The sequence below is a fragment of the Hermetia illucens genome, chromosome 1 (genome assembly GCF_905115235.1).
Source record: "Hermetia illucens chromosome 1, iHerIll2.2.curated.20191125, whole genome shotgun sequence".
Taxonomy (NCBI): domain Eukaryota; kingdom Metazoa; phylum Arthropoda; class Insecta; order Diptera; family Stratiomyidae; genus Hermetia; species Hermetia illucens.
Window position 1 is genome coordinate 274,038 of NC_051849.1, and position 19,880 is coordinate 293,917.

General features: G+C 43.1%; 1 protein-coding gene across 1 annotated transcript in view; it reads left to right on the plus strand.

Annotated features, from left to right (window-relative positions):
* The window catches only part of LOC119661503, a gene marked incomplete at its 3' end in the record, with an annotated part of 47,582 nt that overhangs the window by 661 nt on the left and 27,041 nt on the right, over positions 1-19,880 (plus strand). The window contains exon 2 of the mRNA XM_038070870.1: positions 8,176-8,338. Within this exon, the coding sequence (XP_037926798.1) occupies positions 8,176-8,338 (163 nt within the window). The remainder of the gene's footprint in view (positions 1-8,175; positions 8,339-19,880) is intronic.

The following is a 19,880-nucleotide window of genomic DNA, read 5'->3' on the forward strand; positions in this document are numbered from 1 at the left end:
TTTTTTTTTTCTAAAAATAGCCAGGCTAATATCTCCCCACCCGTTTTTTATACTGAATCTGAATTCATAAGAATTGCATAACGAATGGGCTTCCAGAGCGATGGAACATCCGAATCTCCCTCAAAAGTTCATTAACGATCAATGCAGGTTTAAAAGAGAAGCCGCCCGGGTGCTGGTTTCGTCAAAATAGATTGTTTTTCGGATTACTATTCGACCAACGCTAGAGTGAGTCGTTGCTCACTTTATTTATAAATCGCCATATCTAACGCGGTGCTATCCATTCTGTTTTTGGATGGGAAGTGACAAATCACTATAAAAGCGAGAGCACAACACAATTCAAAACGTTTCCTTAATGTTGAATATTTTTAAAAGCGTATTGCTTACAACGCGCACCAAACTATGCCGAATTGATCATTTTCGGTATATTCGACGTAGAGCGGGGAAAATTGAATCTTGCACTAAATATTCTAATAATAACTTTAAGAAGCAAATGTGTTAACTTCACTTGAGGAATAGGAATTGTTGTCTATAAAAATGCGAATATCAACACATGAATAATATAGCTAATGTATGTCTTCCTTTGTGATATCCTTGTTGAGTCTTGGAAGCAAAGTACTATTCAAAGCAATTTACTGGATCTTCATCTTTGAAATTCTCCGCCGAAAAATTAGGAGCAAATATAGACGTTCTTAGAGATTGGCATGGTTTTGCATTGCTTTTAAGATCCTTAAGGAATATATTTGAAAGTGTAACGAGTGAGGGTTAATAAAACCTTTTTATATCAAATTAGCCATAACCATTTCCAACATTTTTATTCCCACAATAAAAATACTCTCTAAAAAATACGTTGATGGTAAACTTCAGAGAAGGCTCTCCATCCATGATGAAGAACAGCTTATGAAGGAGAAAGGCAGTTCACTACGGCTCTCAATCATGTAATATCCTGTAAAATTCTACTATTTCTTCTTCGCGTGTGTTTTTTGCGACACAAGTGTAGAAAGCACTTTTTCTTTCCGATAGCGGTGACACAGACTTGCTTTGTTCGCGCTCTGGTTCCTTAATCCAAGAGGAGGTGCATGTTTTTCCAGAAAAATTCATCATCATCAACGGTGCAACAACCGGTATCCGGTCTAGGCCTGCCTTAATAAGGAACTCCAGACATCCCGGTTTTGCGCCGAGGTCCACCAATTCGATATCCCTAAAAGCTGTCTGGCGTCCTGACCCACGCCATCGCTCCATCTTAGGCAGGGTCTGCCTCGTCTTCTTTTCCTACCATAGATATTGCCCTTATAGACTTTCCGGGTGGGATCATCTTCATCCATACGGATTAAGTGACCCGCCCACCGTAACCTATTGAGCCGGATTTTGTCCACAACCGGACGGTCATGGTATGGACGGAATCGTCCATCCTCATGCAAATCGACAAATAACTGCCAAAATCAATCCACTTGTTTACCGTAGATTGCTTCTATTCATCGATCCGCTCCTCGTACTTGAAAGATCTTACTCATAGACTTGAAAGATTTATCCTTCAAGTTAAGTGGAGTCAGTCCGCAATTTGCCTTACAAAGGGTCCCATGCAAGGGACTCGTCTGCACCTTGCTGTAAAAATAAGTACAGAGTGAGCCGATTTGACAGTGATGGTATACCGCAATATCAACCACACCCTTAACTCCGATGTCACCGGACAAGTTCATCCGTTCTACTACAGATTTTAGGTGACGCTTTCGGAATTTAGATATAGTAGTCCAGTATTCGCCGCTGGACGATTTCTGAGAGCTACGGCGTGAGTACTAGCAAATTCGCAAATTAGAGCGTCCTTCAAATTACCAACTCGAGTTGGACGGAGACCCTCATAGATTCGGTGTGAATGCAATGCCCGGTATGCGGCTCGTGATAATCTTTCCGGATGTCTTGGATTCTTCACTTGTCTAAACCAAGTTCCATCCAAATAAACATGTATTCACAGCAGACGCCTTAAGTAATCATCAGTACCAGCATACAACTTGTTGCAATTGCATCAAGTGTGTTAGCTCGCACTTAGCACATAGGCTACATTAGGGTATCTTTGATTTTCAAACTATGCGCTCTAGCATCATTTAGTAGCCATGGGAAGGGTTCAGTGCCATACAAAACCAAAGAGGACTCAACGAATTTCCCTGGAAGATGCCTCTCCGCATGCGGGTGGGCTCTGAGTGTTGGTACCCTTAGATGAGCTCACTGACTGGTATGTCACCCTCCCATAACTGTCGTCAAAAACTTTATTAATTTGGGATCCATGCGATATAGACGTAAGACATCGATTATTCAAGGATGCAGTACGCTGTCAAAAGCCTTGGCATCATCTATATATCTAAAGATATTTCTTTAGCCGTTAGTTGCCTGTATTACAACAAATCGATAATGAGTTCCTCCACCCTTTGATCCACCTTGGACAGAATCTTGTCGGCCTCGAGGCGTGTATTGACGCTTCATATAATAATGATGGTTATAAACTTGCAGAGGGTTCGTAAGAAAGTAATCGGTCTTGTGGTTGCGGGGGGGGGGGGGATAAGGTAATCTCGCAGTCAGAAAAGGTGGAAATTCCTGCAGCTGATTAATACCCTGATTTATGCCATGTGCAATCAACCGTGTATACTAGTGCATTTTTCGTTCCAGAAATTCTGCACCTTTATGAAACCAGGACTCCTCCAGTGCGCCTGCTACTTACAGTCAAGCCTAAAATTAATAGGCAAGGAGCAGCTTTATTTACATGAAGTAACGATATTTGATCAACATTTTGCGTACAGATACGTTGAAAGTTCATTTTAATTTATAGTTTAAACCTAGTCGTCATTGTGTAGGCTACGGAATCGTCCATCCTCATGTAGGGGGCCAAAAATTCTTCGGAGGATTCTTCTCTCGAACGCGGCCAAGAGTTCGCAATTTTTCTTGCTAAGAACCCAAGTTTCCGAGGAATACATGAGGACTGGCAAGATCATAGTCTTGTACAGTAAGAGCTTTGACCCTATGGTGAGACGTTTCGAACGGAACAGTCTTTGTAAGCTGAAATATGCTCTGTTGGCTGACAACAACCGTGCGCGGATTTCATCATCGTAGTTGTTATCGGTTGTGACTTTCGACCCTAGATAGGAGAAATTGTCAACGGTCTCAAAGTTGTATTCTCCCATCCTTATTCTTGATCGTGTTTGTGTTTGACCAGTGCGGTTTGATGTTGTTGGTTGATTCGTCTTCGGTGCTGACGTTGCCACCATATATTTTGTCTTGCCTTCATTGATGTGCAGCCCAAGATCTCGCGCCGATTACCGCCTGCTCGATCTGGATGAAGGCAGTTTTTACGTCTCGGGTGGTTCTTCCCATGATGTCGATATCGTCAGCATAGGCCAGTAGTTGGGTGGACTTGAAGAGGATCGTACCTCTTGCTTTCACCTCAGCATCACGGATCACTTTCTCGAGGGCCAGGTTAAAGAGGACGCATGATAGCGCATCCCCTTGTCGTAGACCGTTATTGATGTCGAATGGTCTTGAGAGTGATCCTGCTGCTTTTATCTGGCCTTGTACATTGGTCAGGGTCAGCCTAGTCAGTCTTATTAATTTCGTCGGGATACCGAATTCTCCCATGGCCGTGTACAGTTTTACCCTGGCTATGCTATCATAAGCGGCTTTAAAGTCGATGAACAGATGGTGCAACTGTTGTCCATATTCCAACAGTTTTTCCATCGCCTGCCGCAGAGAGAAAATCTGATCTGTTGCTGATTTGCCTGGAGTGAAGCCCCTTTGGTATGGGCTAATGATGTTCTGGGCGTATGGGGCTATCCGGCCTAGCAAGATAGTGGAGAATATCTTATAGATGGTACTCAGCAACGTTATACCTCTATAATTGCTGCACTGTGTGATATCTCCCTTTTCATGTATGAGACAGATAATGCCTCGTTGCCAATCGTCAGGCATTGATTCGCTGTCCCATACCTTGAGCACAAGTTGATGAACCACTTGGTGTAACTGGTCGCCTCCATATTTAACCAATTCGGCTGTAATTCCATCGGCTCCTGGCGACTTATGATTTTTTAGCCGATGAATTGCACGGACTGTTTCTCCTAAACTTGGTGGTGGCAGTATTTGTCCGTCGTCTTCAGTTGGCGGGACCTCCAGCTCGCCGATGTTCTGGTTGTTCAGTAGCTCATCAAAGTACTCAACCCATCGCTCTAATATGCCCATTCTGTCGGAAATCAGATTTCCCTCTTTGTCTCGGCAGGATGAGCATCGAGGTGTATAAGGCTTCATCCTGCTGACTTGTTGGTAAAACTTGCGCGCCTGGTGCGGTTGCTCCCTGTACTTTTTTAGTTCACAGACTTGTTGGTTCTCCCAGGCTTCCTTTTTCCGTCTGTGAAGTCGCTTGTCCGCTCGACGGAGTTCATGAAAAGTCTCTGCGCGTGCCCGCGTTCTTTGAGAATGCAACATTACTCGGTATGCGGCATTCTTCCGTTCCGTTGCGAGCTTACATTCATCGTCAAACCAGCCGTTCCGACTCCTTTTGCGGCTGGGGCCAAGTATATTTGTGGCCGTATCCATGATAACGTTCTTCAGGTGGTTGTGAAGATCATTAGTTGATGCTTCATCTCCAGGTCCTCTGTTGACTGCGGTTATTGCGGCATCCATTTCCCTCTTATAGGTGTCGCGGAGGGTTGTGTTGTGGATGGCTTCAGTGTTCACTCTCACCTGATTGTCAGAGGGGATTTTAGGTGGTATTGTTATTCGAGCTCGGAGCACCATGCCAACGAGATAGTGATCCGAGTCTATATTGCCCCCCTTATATGTTCTGACATTCATCAAGGCTGAGGGGTGGCGGCGTTCGATCAACACGTGGTCAATTTGGTTGAAAGTGATCCCGTCTGGAGAGGCCCATTTATTATATGTAGTATAGTATGTCGGTCATATTTCACTAGAACTTTATTCTTATGTATTCCACCAGAACTCTACATATTATAACATATTTTACTGGAATTCTTAGAAATGATTTTGTGATTTATTCGCCAAAAAGTGTTCAGGATAGCGCATCATTATGAAATCTAGCTCCCAAAATATGTATATGTATATGTATATTTTTTTAGTTTTTGGAATTAATTTATTAGACAGAATCAAAAATTACTAATTTTTATAGGTGCATAACACACTGAAAGTAAAAGCCGGTACTCGTCCGAATATGTAGGTTAAGCATTATTAGGAGTAGTTAGTAACTGGATCGGGGACCACCTGAGAGCATTTATTTCGTTCTAACTTTTTTACTTAATTATAAATCAGATTCAATTATTTGGGAGTAGACAAAGATGATAAGTGAAACAGCGGCTGGTTCCATTAGTTGTTATCCACAATCATTGAAATTATTGCAACTATTGGTACGAAAGTTGGTGGACATATGTAAACTATGAAACCTGGCTAATGCAGTGAAAGATTTAATTTCTAGTTCCGATCCGATACCGATCCGCCTTTCCCATGTTTGTATTTATTTGTTGTTGGCTTTGAAAACATAAGCGAATGCACTTTTCGCTTGAGAGGCAAATTTAGAAATATAAGCCTCATTAACACTCACGCCTCTACAGAGGAGACTGCAAAGTTGGAGAAGGATATATTTTACGAAACAGTAGAATGAACCCTATGATATCAAAATCATACTTAGATATATTCATGCTTGGGAATTTTAGCACCCAAGTAGGGGCGGAGCTTGTATTTAGGCGATACGTTGGCTAACATAGCTCACGCAAGGATACCAATGGACTGGGGATTATTCAATTAGCAATGTCACACAAAATGGTTGTTGGAAGTACCTGGTTTGCGCAAAAAGCGTTCTACAAAAAACTGTGGGCCTCTCCAGACGGGACCACTTTCAATCAATCAATCAGCTTTGATGATTGTCAGAATATATAGGGAGGCCAATATTGACTCGGATCACTATCTCGTTGGCATTGTTCAGGGGGTGGAATAAAAACACCACCTCGAATCCCTTCTAATAATCAGGTGAGAGTTAACACCGAAGTGATCGACAGTACAGCCCTCCATAACACCTATAAAGGCGAAATAGATGACGCAATAACCGCAGTCAACAGAGATCCTGGAGATGAAACATCAACAAATGATCTTCACAATCGCCTGACGAACGTTATCATTGATACGGTCACAAACATACTAGAACCCAGGTGCAAAAACGGCTGGTTCGACGATAAATGTGAGTTAGCAACAGAACGAAAGAATGCCGCATACCGAGTAATATTGCATTCTCAAAGGACACGGGCACGCGGAAACGTATTACGAACTCCATCGAGCGGAAAAGCGACTTCACAGATGGAAAAGGAAGCCTGGGTCTGTAAACTCGAAAAGTGCAGAGAGCAACCGCACTAGGCGCGGAAGTTTTACCAAGTCAGCAGGATGAAGTCTTATACACCACGATCTTCATCCTGCCGAGACAAAGAGGGAAATCTGATTTCCGACATAATGGACATATTAGAGCTATAGGTTGGGTATTTTGATGAACTGCTTAACAACCAGAACATCGGCGAGTTGGAGGTCCCGCCAACTGACAAATACTGCCACCACCAAGCATAGAAGAAACAGTCTGTGCAATTCATCGTGTTAAAAATCATAAGTCGATGGAATTACAGCTAAATTGGTTAAATGTGGAGACGACCAATTACATCAATTGGTTCATAAACTTATGCTCAAAGTGTGGAGCAGCGAATCAATGCTTGACGACTGTCAAAGAGGCATTATCTGTCTCATGCAGAAAAAGGGAGATATCACACAGTTTAGCAATTATCGAAGTATCACGTTGCTGGGTACCATTTATAAAATATTCTCCGCTATATTGCTAGGTCGGATAGCCCCATATGTCCAGAATATCACTGACCCATACCAAGAGGCTTTATTCCAGGCAAATCAGTAACAAATCAGATTTCTCAGCGGCAAACGATTGCAAAACTGTTGAAATACGCCATCTTTTTAACGACTTTAAAACCGCCTATGATAGCATAGCCAGGGCCATGAGAGAATTCGGTATCCCGACCAAATTTGTAAGAATGACTAGGTTGACCCTGATCAATGTGCGAACCCAGGATCAATCTCGAGACCATTCGACATCAACACCGGTCTAAGGCAAGGGGCTGCCCTATCATGCGTCCCCTTTAACCTGGGCCTGGAGAAAGTGATCTATGATGCTGAGGTAAATGCGAGGGGCACGATCCTCTTTAAGTCCATCCGAATACTGGCCTATGCTGACGATCTCGACATCCGAGACGTACAAACTGTCTTCATCCAGATTGAGCAGGTGGCGTGAGATCTTGGGCTGCATATTAATGAAAGTGTGCAACGTCAATACCAAAAACCAATCAACCAACAACATCAAATCTGGTCAAATAACAATCACAACCGATAACAGCTACGACAATGAAATCCGCGCACAGTTGTTGGCAGTCAACAGAGCCTATTTCAGCTTACAAAGACTTTTCCGCCTGAAATGTCTCACCATAGGGTCAAACTTTTACTGTAGAAGAATGATCTTTTCAGTCCTCATGCATTTCTGGGAGACTTGGGTTCTTCAAGAAAAATTGCAAACTCTTAGCTGCGTTCGAGAGAAAAAACCTCTGAAGAATTTTCCTACATGAGGATTAACGATTCCGTACCCTACATAATGACGAAATCTATGAGCGATACCATGACCGTCTGGTTGTAGATAAAATCCCGCTCAATAGGTTGCGGTGAGCGGGTCATTTAATCCGTATGGATGAGGATGATTCGCCCGGAAAGTCTATAAGGGCAATATTTGTGGTAGAAAAAGAAGACGAGGCAGACCCTGCTTGAGATGGCACGACGGTGTAGGCCAGGACGCCAGACAGCTTGTAGGGATATCGAATTGATGGACCTCGGCGGAAACCAGGATGCCTGGAGTTCCTTATTAAGCGGGGCCTAGACCGGATACCGGTCGTTACGCTGCTGATGATGATGATGATAAAATGTATACCGAAAATATTTTGTTTAAGAGAACGACAAAATCTTCTACCGATCTCCGATTTAACATAATTTTTGTTTCAAATAATATTTTGATTTTCATTTTTCTATTGAATAGAATATATGTGTAGAAACCATAAATTATATAGAATTTTTATAATTCTCTTTTTTTTTCAGATGAATTGAGTTACGCATCACTACCTCTCGAGGATAATGCTAAAGGTTTAATTCAATTCAATGAGAACTCGAGTGAAGTAGTTCGGTGTGCTGTTAACGAACGAGGCATTTTATTTGTAAAAGTTGATTGCCCAACTGATGAGGAGCCGTTAGAGTTTACTTGGTAAGCGAACCTAATTTGTTGCGAAAAATATTTAAATTTTACCTCTTCGCTTTCTTCGTTTTTGTTGAAATAAGTTGAAGCCATAAAATCAGTCTGGTAGATGGGGGCACGGAGTTTTCTCGGGGGCCCGGAATAAAGAAACTATCAAAGTTGGATAAATTATGCGATTTTAGGGAATCTCGTATGTTTTTACCCCACGCTCCTACGACGCCGCGAAGCATATATGAAATGTACTCACTTCATTCCCACCTATAAATTTATGGTAGCGAATCTGTTTCTACTTCTGAGTGACCTTTGGGTGCAGCAAAAATGCGACGGTGTAAGATTTTTCCTTCAAATATAGTAGCCGTAATTTGAAAAGTGAATGACAATGAAACTTGAGCATAGTTTTACTACTTAAAAAACAGAAAATGAAGGACATTAAGGATAAGGAGTTAGTTAGTTTAGTTCAGTTTAGTTAACTGGGAGGAGCCGCAGCTCCGAGCCCTCAGGCCATTATTAGGCCCATTGTACTATCCCCGCAGTTGCCTATTCAATGGCTTCCAGCCTACGGTGTTCGCAGGCTTTAGCGAATCTGAGAACATTCTCCAGAGGCAGAGAGTGCGCAGATTCTTCATTGAAGAAAACCTTGCCAAGGTGTCTTCGTCTGAGATCTGAGGATGCCGGGCAGCTGCATAAAAAGTGCAGGGCAGTCTCCTCCTCCTCACATTGGCTGCACACAGCCGAAACCACTACCCCAATCTTTTCCATATGGTAGTTTATGGGCCGTGTCCCGTCAAAAGCCCTACTTCATGTCCTACTTCTTAAGAGACAACAAAAATGCCGCTCTGGTGGCCCTAGGCTCCTTCACAACGATTTTCGCTTGCCGGCAAGAGTCCAAATTTTTCCACTCGGTTGCGTGAATCCTTGCAATTTCACCCTTCAGAGTAGACTTGACAGTAGATGGTCGGATTCCAAGAGCTGGTTCTGGCCCCACCATTGTGGATCCAGACCCTCGGCGAGCTAGTCTGTCAGCCCCCTCATTGCCGGCGATGTTAGAGTGCCCCGGCACCCACATCAGGAATGTTTCGTTCAATCGGCCAAGTTTCAGCAGCACCTGATGACAACTCCACACCAACTTGCTTGATATGTTGTTGCCATTTAGTGCTGATAATGCCGCCCGACTGTCGGAACAGATTCGAATGGTGCGACCCCTCCATTTTTGTCGCAGACATTCTTCTGCTGCCAATGAAATGGCATATATCTCCGCCTGGAATATGGTCGTCATTTTTCCGAGAGGTCGGGCCATTTCTATAATCGGATTCTCCGAGAACACGCCTGCACCCGATCCATCCTCCGTGACTGACCCGTCGGTGAAGATTATTAGGTCTGTAATCTGAAAAGACTCATGGCCACTTGTCGACCATTCTTCTCTTTCGGTGATTACGACAGTGTATGTCTTTTCAAAGACGAATTTGGAAACCATATGATCAGTCGGCATCAGGGCTACCGGATGTTTTTCAAGGAATTTCCAGATAGACGCATGCCCGTTGGATTGGCCGCCTTTCCACGTCCCAATGGTATCGAGCCTATATGCGTCGTTGGCCGCTTTCCGTTTCACCTCCAAGTGAATGGGGGGTAAATTTAGGATAGCTTCAAGTGCCGCAGTCGGCGTAGTACTCATTGCTCCAGTAATACTTAGGCAACTAAGTCTTTGAATCTGCGTCAGCAGCTTCCTGCTGTTAGCAAAGTTTAGTCTTGGCCACCAGACGATGCATGCATACATCAAAATGGGTTTTATTATGGATGTATACATCCAGTATATCCGTTTAGGTGAAAGTCCCCAGGTCTTACATATCGCATTCCTACAGCACCAGAGCAATCTGCAGGATTTCTGGTATTGTTCTTGGATATGATGCTTCCACGTTAACTTGGAGTCGAAATGTACTCCTAAGTACTTGACTGTTTGTGCCAGCTGGATTTCCGCCCTTGCTAAGGTGGGTAGCGTATAACTACCCCACCTGACGTTCCTAGTGAACATAACTAGTCCAGTCTTCCTAGCGTTCACCGTGAGTCCATTGCGGAGGCACCAGCTGTGGATTACATGTAGTGTTGCGTTCAAGCGGTCACATACGGTGTCCGCAATCTTGCCGGTAATTATTACGGCTAGGTCGTCCGCAAATGCTTGCGCGAAGACTTTTTTGTCCTCCAGGAGCCACAGCAGCGTATCCATTACCAAGAGCCATAACAGTGGAGAGAGAACCCCTCCCTGTGGGCAGCCCCTGAGACATCCTGCTTCAATAGACTTCTCGCCGACCGATATGTGGATTTTTCTCCACTCTAGCATGTGAAGGATCCAACTGATTAGCAGCGGTTCGATTCCATGCTGTCTTGCCGCATCACAAATTGCCGCGAATGAGGCATAATTGAAGGCACCTTCGATGTCCATGAATGCGCCTAAGGCGTATTCTTTTCCGGACATCGCCTTTTCAATTTTTGCTGTAAGTTCATGGAGTGCTGTCTCCGTGGATTTGCCTTTCTGGTAGGCGGGTTGCCTATGGTGAAGTGGCCATTTAGGAATGTGTGTATCCCTTATGAACCGATCTACTAGTCTTTCTAGTCCTTTTAGCAGAAAGGACGTTAGGCTGATCGGTCGAAAGCTTTTTGCGTCTGTGTAGGTGGGTTTTCCTGGTTTGGGAATGAACAACACCTTCACTTCCCGCCATTTAATTGGAATATAAGCGTTTGCTAGGCTTGCACGATATATATTCCGAATATGTAGACCCATGGCATCCATTCCTTCTATTACTAGCACAGGGATGATGCCATCCGGACCTGCAGACTTGTATCTATGGAATGAGTTAAATGCACATTTCACTCGCTTCAGTGATACTACTTTGCACGCCAGATTCCAGTCTCTCGGTTGAGAGCTGTATGCACCTGTTGGTCCCGAGATTAGATTTTGGATGCTGCCTGGGAAGTGTACTTCAAGCAAATGATTTGCCGTTTCTTCATCGCTTTCAGTGTACTTCCCATTCTGTAAACGTAAATAATCCAGTTTCTGGCTACGTTCTTTGACCAGAATCCGCTTCAGCTTTGAGGTTGCCTCAAGAGAGTTAGACTCTTCGCAAAAGCGTCTCCAAGATGATCGTTTGGTCAATCTTATGCTCTTCTTTAGAGCCTTCTGTGCCTCTTTATAGCGATTGCAGCTAGTGCTTGATTCACCCTTCAGGGCACGATTGAGGAACATCCTTATCGTTCGCCTCTGTTTTGCCAAATCCGAGTTCCACCATGGTGTTTTACCCTTCTTTGGCATCTTGAGTGGACAGCTTTCTTCGAAAGCTTCTCTCATGTTAGTTGTGATCATCTGGGTTGTCTTCTCAATTCCAGTAATGGATTTGATGCGCTTCCCAGGGATCGTGATTTGGGCGCTCAATTCTGTTTGATACATTACCCAATCTGTCTTCCTCGGATTCCGAAATGGAGTGGGTGGAGGTGGATCCATGCCCATAACGAAATCAATGCGTCTGTGATCCGAGAGTGTGACATCGTTTGATACTCTCCACTCTCCGATCAGAGCCGCGATGTCAGGAGATGGCACCGTGATGTCGATGACCTCTCGCCTGACCACGTTGAAGAAAGTGGGTTCATTACCCACATTTAGGATCTGCAAATCGGTTCCTACTAGATACTCCAGTAGTCTCGATCCTCTTGCATTGATGTTTGAACTTCCCCAGCATATGTGGTGAGCGTTGACATCACATTAAGGATAAGGAAATAATAAGACAGGAAGGAGAAGAGGATTAGCTTTGTGAACCAAGCTAATCTCCTTTCATCCTTAAAATTTACAATTTTTGTTCTTTGCCATACTAGTCGTTTGGAAGGTGGGAGTAGGTGCAGCAATTCTCGGAGACCAGAACGCTGCGTTACAAGGGCATGTTCCAGACTGTCAATAAAATTTATTCTAATTGTATAGATTTGCAAACGCGTACGAAAATGTCACATTTTCCACGATATGCGTGACATATGTACCTATTTATCTATGTGCACCATTGTACAAACAAACTACCCAAACGATTTAATGGAAAATCTCATCCAGTGGTCCTATTGGTATAGCTGCCCAATAAAAATAGAATAATTGGACTGGACTTTCCCCGTTCACACTCCTACATAGTATATACTATATATGAAGTAGCTTACTTCGTCATTATCATGAATGGTGAGCTTATGAGTAAACTATCAGGTCTGACTAAATTCATGTTATTATGCCATGTTGATTTCGCGGACGGCGTTCCCTCGCGGCATTGTATTTGAGAGTTCGTGCTCCATTGGACACATCTATGAATACCAACGGGACCTTTTTGTAATAGATCGGTGAGATCACAAGAGAAATTGTTCCCGCAGAGTTTAAAAATAAATTTTGTTTGCGTCCATCGTCGCTAACACAGTTTCATGGTTTGGACGCAAACATTTTACATGTTGGCTTATTGAAATCTATCTTTCAAGTTAGGATGACTTCCTCTCTGATCTTCGAGATTTTCAGAAAGCTCAGTCGAAATTTGTCACTTATTGCGGGTGCCACATATTCTCCCCCTTCCGTGTGTTTCGTGGTTTCATTCCATTGCGGAAATACTGTAGCCAAATAAATGTCCTATCTTAGTTGAACGCTTCAAGATGGTAAATGATTTTTGGAAATGCAACGTTGCATATTTACACGATCGGTTCAACGGTTTGCGAAGGATATCGTGCGGTTATCCAAGCCTCACAGCTCTACTGTTTTGGATTTTCTAAATTTAGTCCCGGAAAAGAGTGATTTTCTCCGGCAATGTTTTCCCGGGAAATCCTTCAATTAGTGATGCCTACGACATGTGCTGTGTCGAAAGTGAAGTGCACTGGCCGCGACATCATCAAAACAGCAGATTATTAATCCTTTGAATATGTTTTAAGGCGAAATAACGTATATTTTAACATAAAAGTCTCTGGCATTTTAGCGAGCAGTTCAAAAATAGCTGACGCTGTTTCGAAGCGAGTGTGTTTTTAAATATCTGTCTCCATTGAATATCTAAATGTGTACCTTCTGCTGCAGTGTCTACTTTGTTTCTTTGTCAAAACAAATTTTCTCGTTAGCTACGTAGGAATATTAAATTTAGATTATTACGAAACGTTGCGCAAATAATTAATTTTCGGGTTTAGAAAGGCCTGAGCTATGAGAGAGTCGTATTGGTATTGGACAGAAAGTTTAATCACTTTCATTTTAGAGTTCGCTTAAATTCTTCTTCTAGTTAGTTCTAAACCGATGAAATTGTCGATTAGATAGGTAGATCTGTGTGAAAATTAATTAGGTCTTATATATATTTTGAACAAACTTTATGTACATATGTCGAGATATGAAAAGTTATTTACTGAATAAAGTTGAAGTTCAAGTGCAAGTAATAGGTTCCGCCCCACTTTCCACATCAACTTATCCAGAAGATTCAAAACCTTTCTAGTAGATACGAAGCCAATATTATTTTCGAAACTGGATGTACATATAGTATGTGACTTTTATTTCACTATATACGAGACTATCCTCTTATGCATTTGCACTTCAAAGCCAGAAACAAGCAATTTTTTATGGTCATGTCAGGATGCCTGAATTTTCGGTCACTTTTAAATTGACATGATGACAAATTATGGGGAATAAGTAATTACTTCTTGTTATTTACTATTACATATTAGAGGGAAAGCTTTTTTCTAGCAAACGTAAACGTAACAAAGAACCATCACCTTGGTTTGCTTTGTTTTAACCGGAAAGTCCCTTCCTATCTGATGCGTGAAAAATGCCACCGTTAGAAATTTTCCCATTGGAAATTTTAAGATGAATTATTTATTAATTATTTGAGTCGAGAATTCTTTCAACATGGAACTTATTATTTTTTGTATTATTTCCAATTCGCAATTCTATTTGATCTAAATATTTTTATGAGAATTTGCCAAACATTGGGGCGGCTGAATTCAGAGTCTTATACATAGTAAATACTGCAGTGTTGATATTATATTTTTAAAGAAAAAGTGGTGAGAGGTGTATGTCCTACTAAGTTTTGGTGAAAAGTGCGAAATGGGAAATAATTGTTCACAGTGTTGTGCTTGCAATTGTTGTAAGAATCAAAAACATGGAGCTATATCATCTGCATCTTCTATCTACAGGAGAAGGTTATTATGATTTTTTTATTCATTTGTTAGAAAGTTACATATATAAGTCCAAAAACTAGTTCTGTATTTTAATAAAATAAAAAAAGAGTGTCCAACTTCTTACATACAAAATTTTACAACCTTCTTATTTTGTGTCAAATTTTAGAACAAGTCGAAAAACCGGAATCTGGAGGCAAAAAATTAATTTGGTTCCGTTTGACAGTCTTTAATTTTGTTATTAATAATAATAATTTTCTTCAGCAGGAAGCGGATGAAATGGACTGAAATGAACCTCTTCATCATCCGCTCCTACTACGAAATAACGGCGGGTGCAGGTACAACATCTTACCGCCCCTTATTGCACCAGAGATTCGTCGAGCGCAGACCAGTACCGCTTTATTACTCGCAGCGACACAATCCCGGCCACCATCAGGGAACGTGTTCGACTTGAAGTCATCGGGGAAACTGGTGACCGAGAGTAGATGGGGGCAGAGGCGGCGGCATCAACAACACCACGCCGCACTGCAGGTAACAGGTTCAGTACTCGCCGAAGCACTCTTCTCCACCGTCCAGCTGAGGTTTCCGCTGAGGTTCGGGACGAATTCCAAAGAGCGTGTGCATAGACCAGGTATTCCCAGGCTCTATGCATCTCCAGCAACTCCGGGAATTCTATCTCAAATCAATGATGAGATTGCATCTCGACTGTGTGCTGATATGTCGCTGCTGCAACTACATTCATTTGTGTATTGTGGTGCAGTTGCGGCTATCAGATTGCACGGTCAGAAGATTCGCTTTCGTGTTATTGGTTTGAGTGACAAAAGGGATCCACCATGGAAAATTCGTCTGGAACGTCGGCGGGACTCACTAAGGCAGGACATTGCTAGACTGATTCAGATCAGCACTGGCAGTGCCAACCGACGGGTGAGAAATAAAGTGCAGAGGGTTTACCGAAACTATGCCATCCCCTGTGAGACACCCGTAGTTGAAATTCTGGACACACTAAAACAGAAACTTTCTGTCATATGCAGTCGGTTACGACGGTATGGCGAAAGTTATTCCAGACGTGTCCAGAATGCAACATACGCGAGGAACCAGCGGAGCTTTTTCAGATCTCTCAACGAATCCCAACAGAGCGCCCAGACAATACAGGTCTCGGTGACGGAAGCGAAAGAGTATTGGGGTGGACTTTGGGGGTTACCCGCCCAGCATGCTGAGTGGATCACCGCCGAAGGCACCCGCCATGCCAATACACCTCGCATGAATTTTGTGGATGTTATCGAAGAGGAAGTTCGACGTGCCATAAACATCTCGAAGAACTGGAGGAGCCCAGGTCTGGATCGGGTGCAGAATTTCTGGTATAAGAAATTTACCAGCGTACACAGTCGGTTGGCACGCAGTATAAATGGGGTCATGAGTCGGCCGGAGGAATTTCCACCTTTTCTCACTGCGGGGATTACCTACCTTATCCCTAAGAAGGACACGGTGCAGGACCCCGCAGACACAAGACCGATCACTTGCTTACCAACCCTCTACAAATTCATCATGTCCATTATTAGTGGAAGGATCAATGCGCACCTCGAGACCAACAATATTCTGTCCGAGGAGCAGAAGGGCTGCCGAGTTGGGTCAAGGGGTTGCAAAGAGCAACTCATTCGACTCGATAGTTGTAGGACAAGCAACTAGAGGCCAAAGAAACCTCTTCAGTTGCTATATCGATTATGCCAAGGTTTTTGATAGCGTTCCGCATTCCTGGCTAATCGACATCCTACATCTGTATCGCATTGATCCGAAACTAATAAAGTTTTTGGCGACAGTCATGGAAGGGTGGCATACCACCTTATCGGTGCGTACATCTGAGGGTGCTAATACCTCAGAGCCCATCCGTATACGGAGGGGCATCTTCCAAGGGGATTCGTTGAGTCCCCTTTGGTTTTGTATGGCACTGAACCCCCTTTCATGGCTACTGAATGATGCTAGAGGGCATGGTTTTGCAATAAAATATGGTCTACGTGCTAAGTGCGAACTGACACACTTGATGTACCTAGATGACATCAAGCTGTATGCTGGTACTGACAACTATCTTAGAAGTCTGTTGCGAATAATAGACATGTTCAGTCGTGATATTCGGATGGAGTTTGAATTAGACAAGTGTCGAATCCAAGCCTTCCGCAAAGGTCATCACGAGCCGCATGCCTGGCATAGCATTGGTGACCTCCACATCGAAGCTATGACCGAGACAGACTTCTACAAGTACCTAGGAATTCTGCAAGGAACCCATGCTCGAGTTGGTGATCTGAAGGAAGCTCTACTGTCCGAATTCCTGCAACGTGTAAAGCTGGTGCTGAAATCGCATCTCTCGGGGAAGAATAAAATGAGCGCGTTGAATGTATTCGCTATCCCTTGACTGGCTTATGCATTCGGAATATTGCCGTGGACGAAGACCGATCTGGAAAACGTCCAGCCGCGGATACGGACAACTATGTCCAAATTCCGAATGCATCATCCAAAGTCTGCCGTAGAGTGGATGAACCTGCCCCGTGACATCGGAGGTAGGGGCGTGGTTGACGTGGCGGCACAACATCATCGCCAAGTCGCTGCGCGCTTATTTTTACAGCAAAGAGCAGGCGAGTCCTTTGCATGCGGCTGTCTGTAAGGCAGATTGTGGACTGACTCCACTTAACTTGAAGGATCGTTCTTTCAATCCTCTGAGTGGGGTGAAGTCGGACCAAGAGCGGATCGATGAATGGAAGTCAAGGGCAATGCACGATAAATTCGTGGATTGTATTTGGCAACCATTGTCGATTTTCATTTGTCGTACAGATATGTGTGCTGGTTAGCTCTTTGCTGAGACGGAGGGGTTCATGTATGCCATTCAGGACGGCGTGTTCGCCACCCGACTCATCATGAAAGAATGAGTGTAGAACGACCAGTACAGAATGTGTGGCTCGGCGTTAGAGACGTTAGACCATCTCATTTCTGGCTGTGCTGCTATGGCACCGGTGCAATACATCACCAGGCATAATGCTGTATGTAAGGTTATCCATCAAAACCTTGCATACAAGTATGGGCTGATCACGGAAACATATCCGGTTTATCGATATGAGCCGCAAGCAGTACTTGATAGTTCTGCTTACAGCATGTATTGGGACCGGCAAGTTCTGACTGATTGCCATACCGCACACAACAAGCCTGACGTACTGTTAGTTGACAAGACGGGTCGCTCCGCGTATATTATTGATGTTGCTATCCCCCATAATAACAACATTGAACGGAAATACGTGGAAAAGAAGGTGAACTATGAGCCATTGGCTCGAGAAATCAAAGAAATTTGGCGTCTCGAGCGGGTGGTTGTAGTTCCCATAATATTGTCAGCTACAGCTAAGTCGCTGACGGCTTCCCTTGATGTCCTGGGACTTTTGCACAGTCTGGTTCAAACCATGCAGAAGTACACCATTCTGCATACGTGCTCGATGTTGCGGGGAGTACTCGACGGATTCTCCCACTGACCTACCACCGGCCACCACCACCAGTGCTCCTTTAGTTTTTAAGTAGGTAGGATCGTCCGAGCCTAAATGCTTGGCACTTAGTGCTAGTATTAGGTAAAATCCGGCATCTGCCGAGATTGTGATAACTCGGAAATAATAGGTCTGACAATATTACTCACCAGTATATACGCTGATTGGCGCCGGAAGTCCGGCCAATTAAGTCCGGCTGAGGAATGGTCTATTATTAGGGTGGTACTCATGCCCAAAACACTAAAGGACACTGAATTGCTCTCATTAATGTATTTGCCAAACTGCTTAATTCAATGACCAAGTTTCGAATCAATAAATTCACTGATGAGTACAAAGTTCTCCTTGCAAGCTGTGATACTTATTCTGCAGGTAAATCCAAATGCGGCTACATCAACGATGTCTTTATTGCTGCGGCTCTGGATGTGAAGAACGTCTATGAAAAGGTTGATCTGGCGACCCTGAGTGATATAATGTCAGATTTACTTTTTCCTGGTGAAATTGTTTTATGGGTGTCAAGGATAATGTCCAATTGACGACTTCACCGGATGATGCGTTTTAAATTTAATGCTGTTTAATATGTTTACAGCATTCCTTCGCAATAAATGCTCTGATGGCATTGAAATCTTGCAATATGTCTGGCTCATGCGGAGTACCCAGTAAACGAACTCGCCCATGTTGACGCTTTTAAGGCTCTGGGGTATGGTCCTACCAAATTCGTCGAACCGTCCCCTGGGGATGTTTTTTAAAGCACTTCAAGAACACTGCTATAGAGAATGGGAGAATGACTTCCTGGCAAAATTTTTCTCTAACATTCACGTAACTCTACCTATAATTAAACCGGAAGCCACACGTACACTTACATCTTTCCAAGGAAAATTACTGAATCGTCTTCAGGCCAATCACACATTCAATAAAGTTTTTCGCAAGAGGTCTGGCAATATACTCGTAGATTCGCATAAATGTAACACTTGCAAGGTTAGGGAAACCAACGAACAAATAATTTTTTGGTGTAAGGATTATGTCCGGTTTCGGGGACAAAGGCTGAAGAAAAAGAAGAAGAAAGAAGAAGGTATAGACAATTTTTAACCTTAAATAACTCTTCTGGAGCAGAGATCCCTGCATGATTGATGACCTTTTATATTTCTTTAAGGAGGCTAGAGTCAGATTATAACACATATGGGTCTTTTTACATTTTACGGTTCGCTGTGGTCAACAGATTCGCGAACAGCCTCTACGTGTTCGTTCGTTAAGTTTCTATCGGCTTTCTGGTTTTAAGCTGGAACCCATTTGGATGGAAACTAGATTACATCCGAAATAAGGACATCTGTAATCGATATGGGGTTGCAGAGATCGTGAAAAAATTACGAGAGAACTCAATATTTTATTATTAGTTTTATTTGAAAAGATATCGAAACTGGATGCGTTTTGAAGTGAATTTCGGGTTGATGCTGATACTATTTTTTTCACGCTTTAAAATTAAATAGATTTTGAGAATGTTTCACTTTATGCTGTATACATTTCAAGTCCTGATTCCGCGGCTTCCCGCCTGATTTTGAAAAGTATTGAGTTCCTTTTTTTGGCACTCAAACATGATTATATTCTAGAAAAAAAAAGAACAGCCCCTCCTGTCTAAGCAAGTGTATAGGAAACCTACTTTAAAAAGGCTAAACTCAATACAAAATCGTGCCACTCACTTCATAGACCAGATATTCTGACCAATTTTCGGGATAATAGGTTCAGCTGTTTTTCAGTAAATTAACACAGTTGTTATAAGCAGGCGTTAAATCGATTTTAATAAGGTTTCCTTTTATACAAAACTTTGAAAATGTTCATGAGAAATATCAGAATTCACGCAACAAAATTAACGACGGCTATTC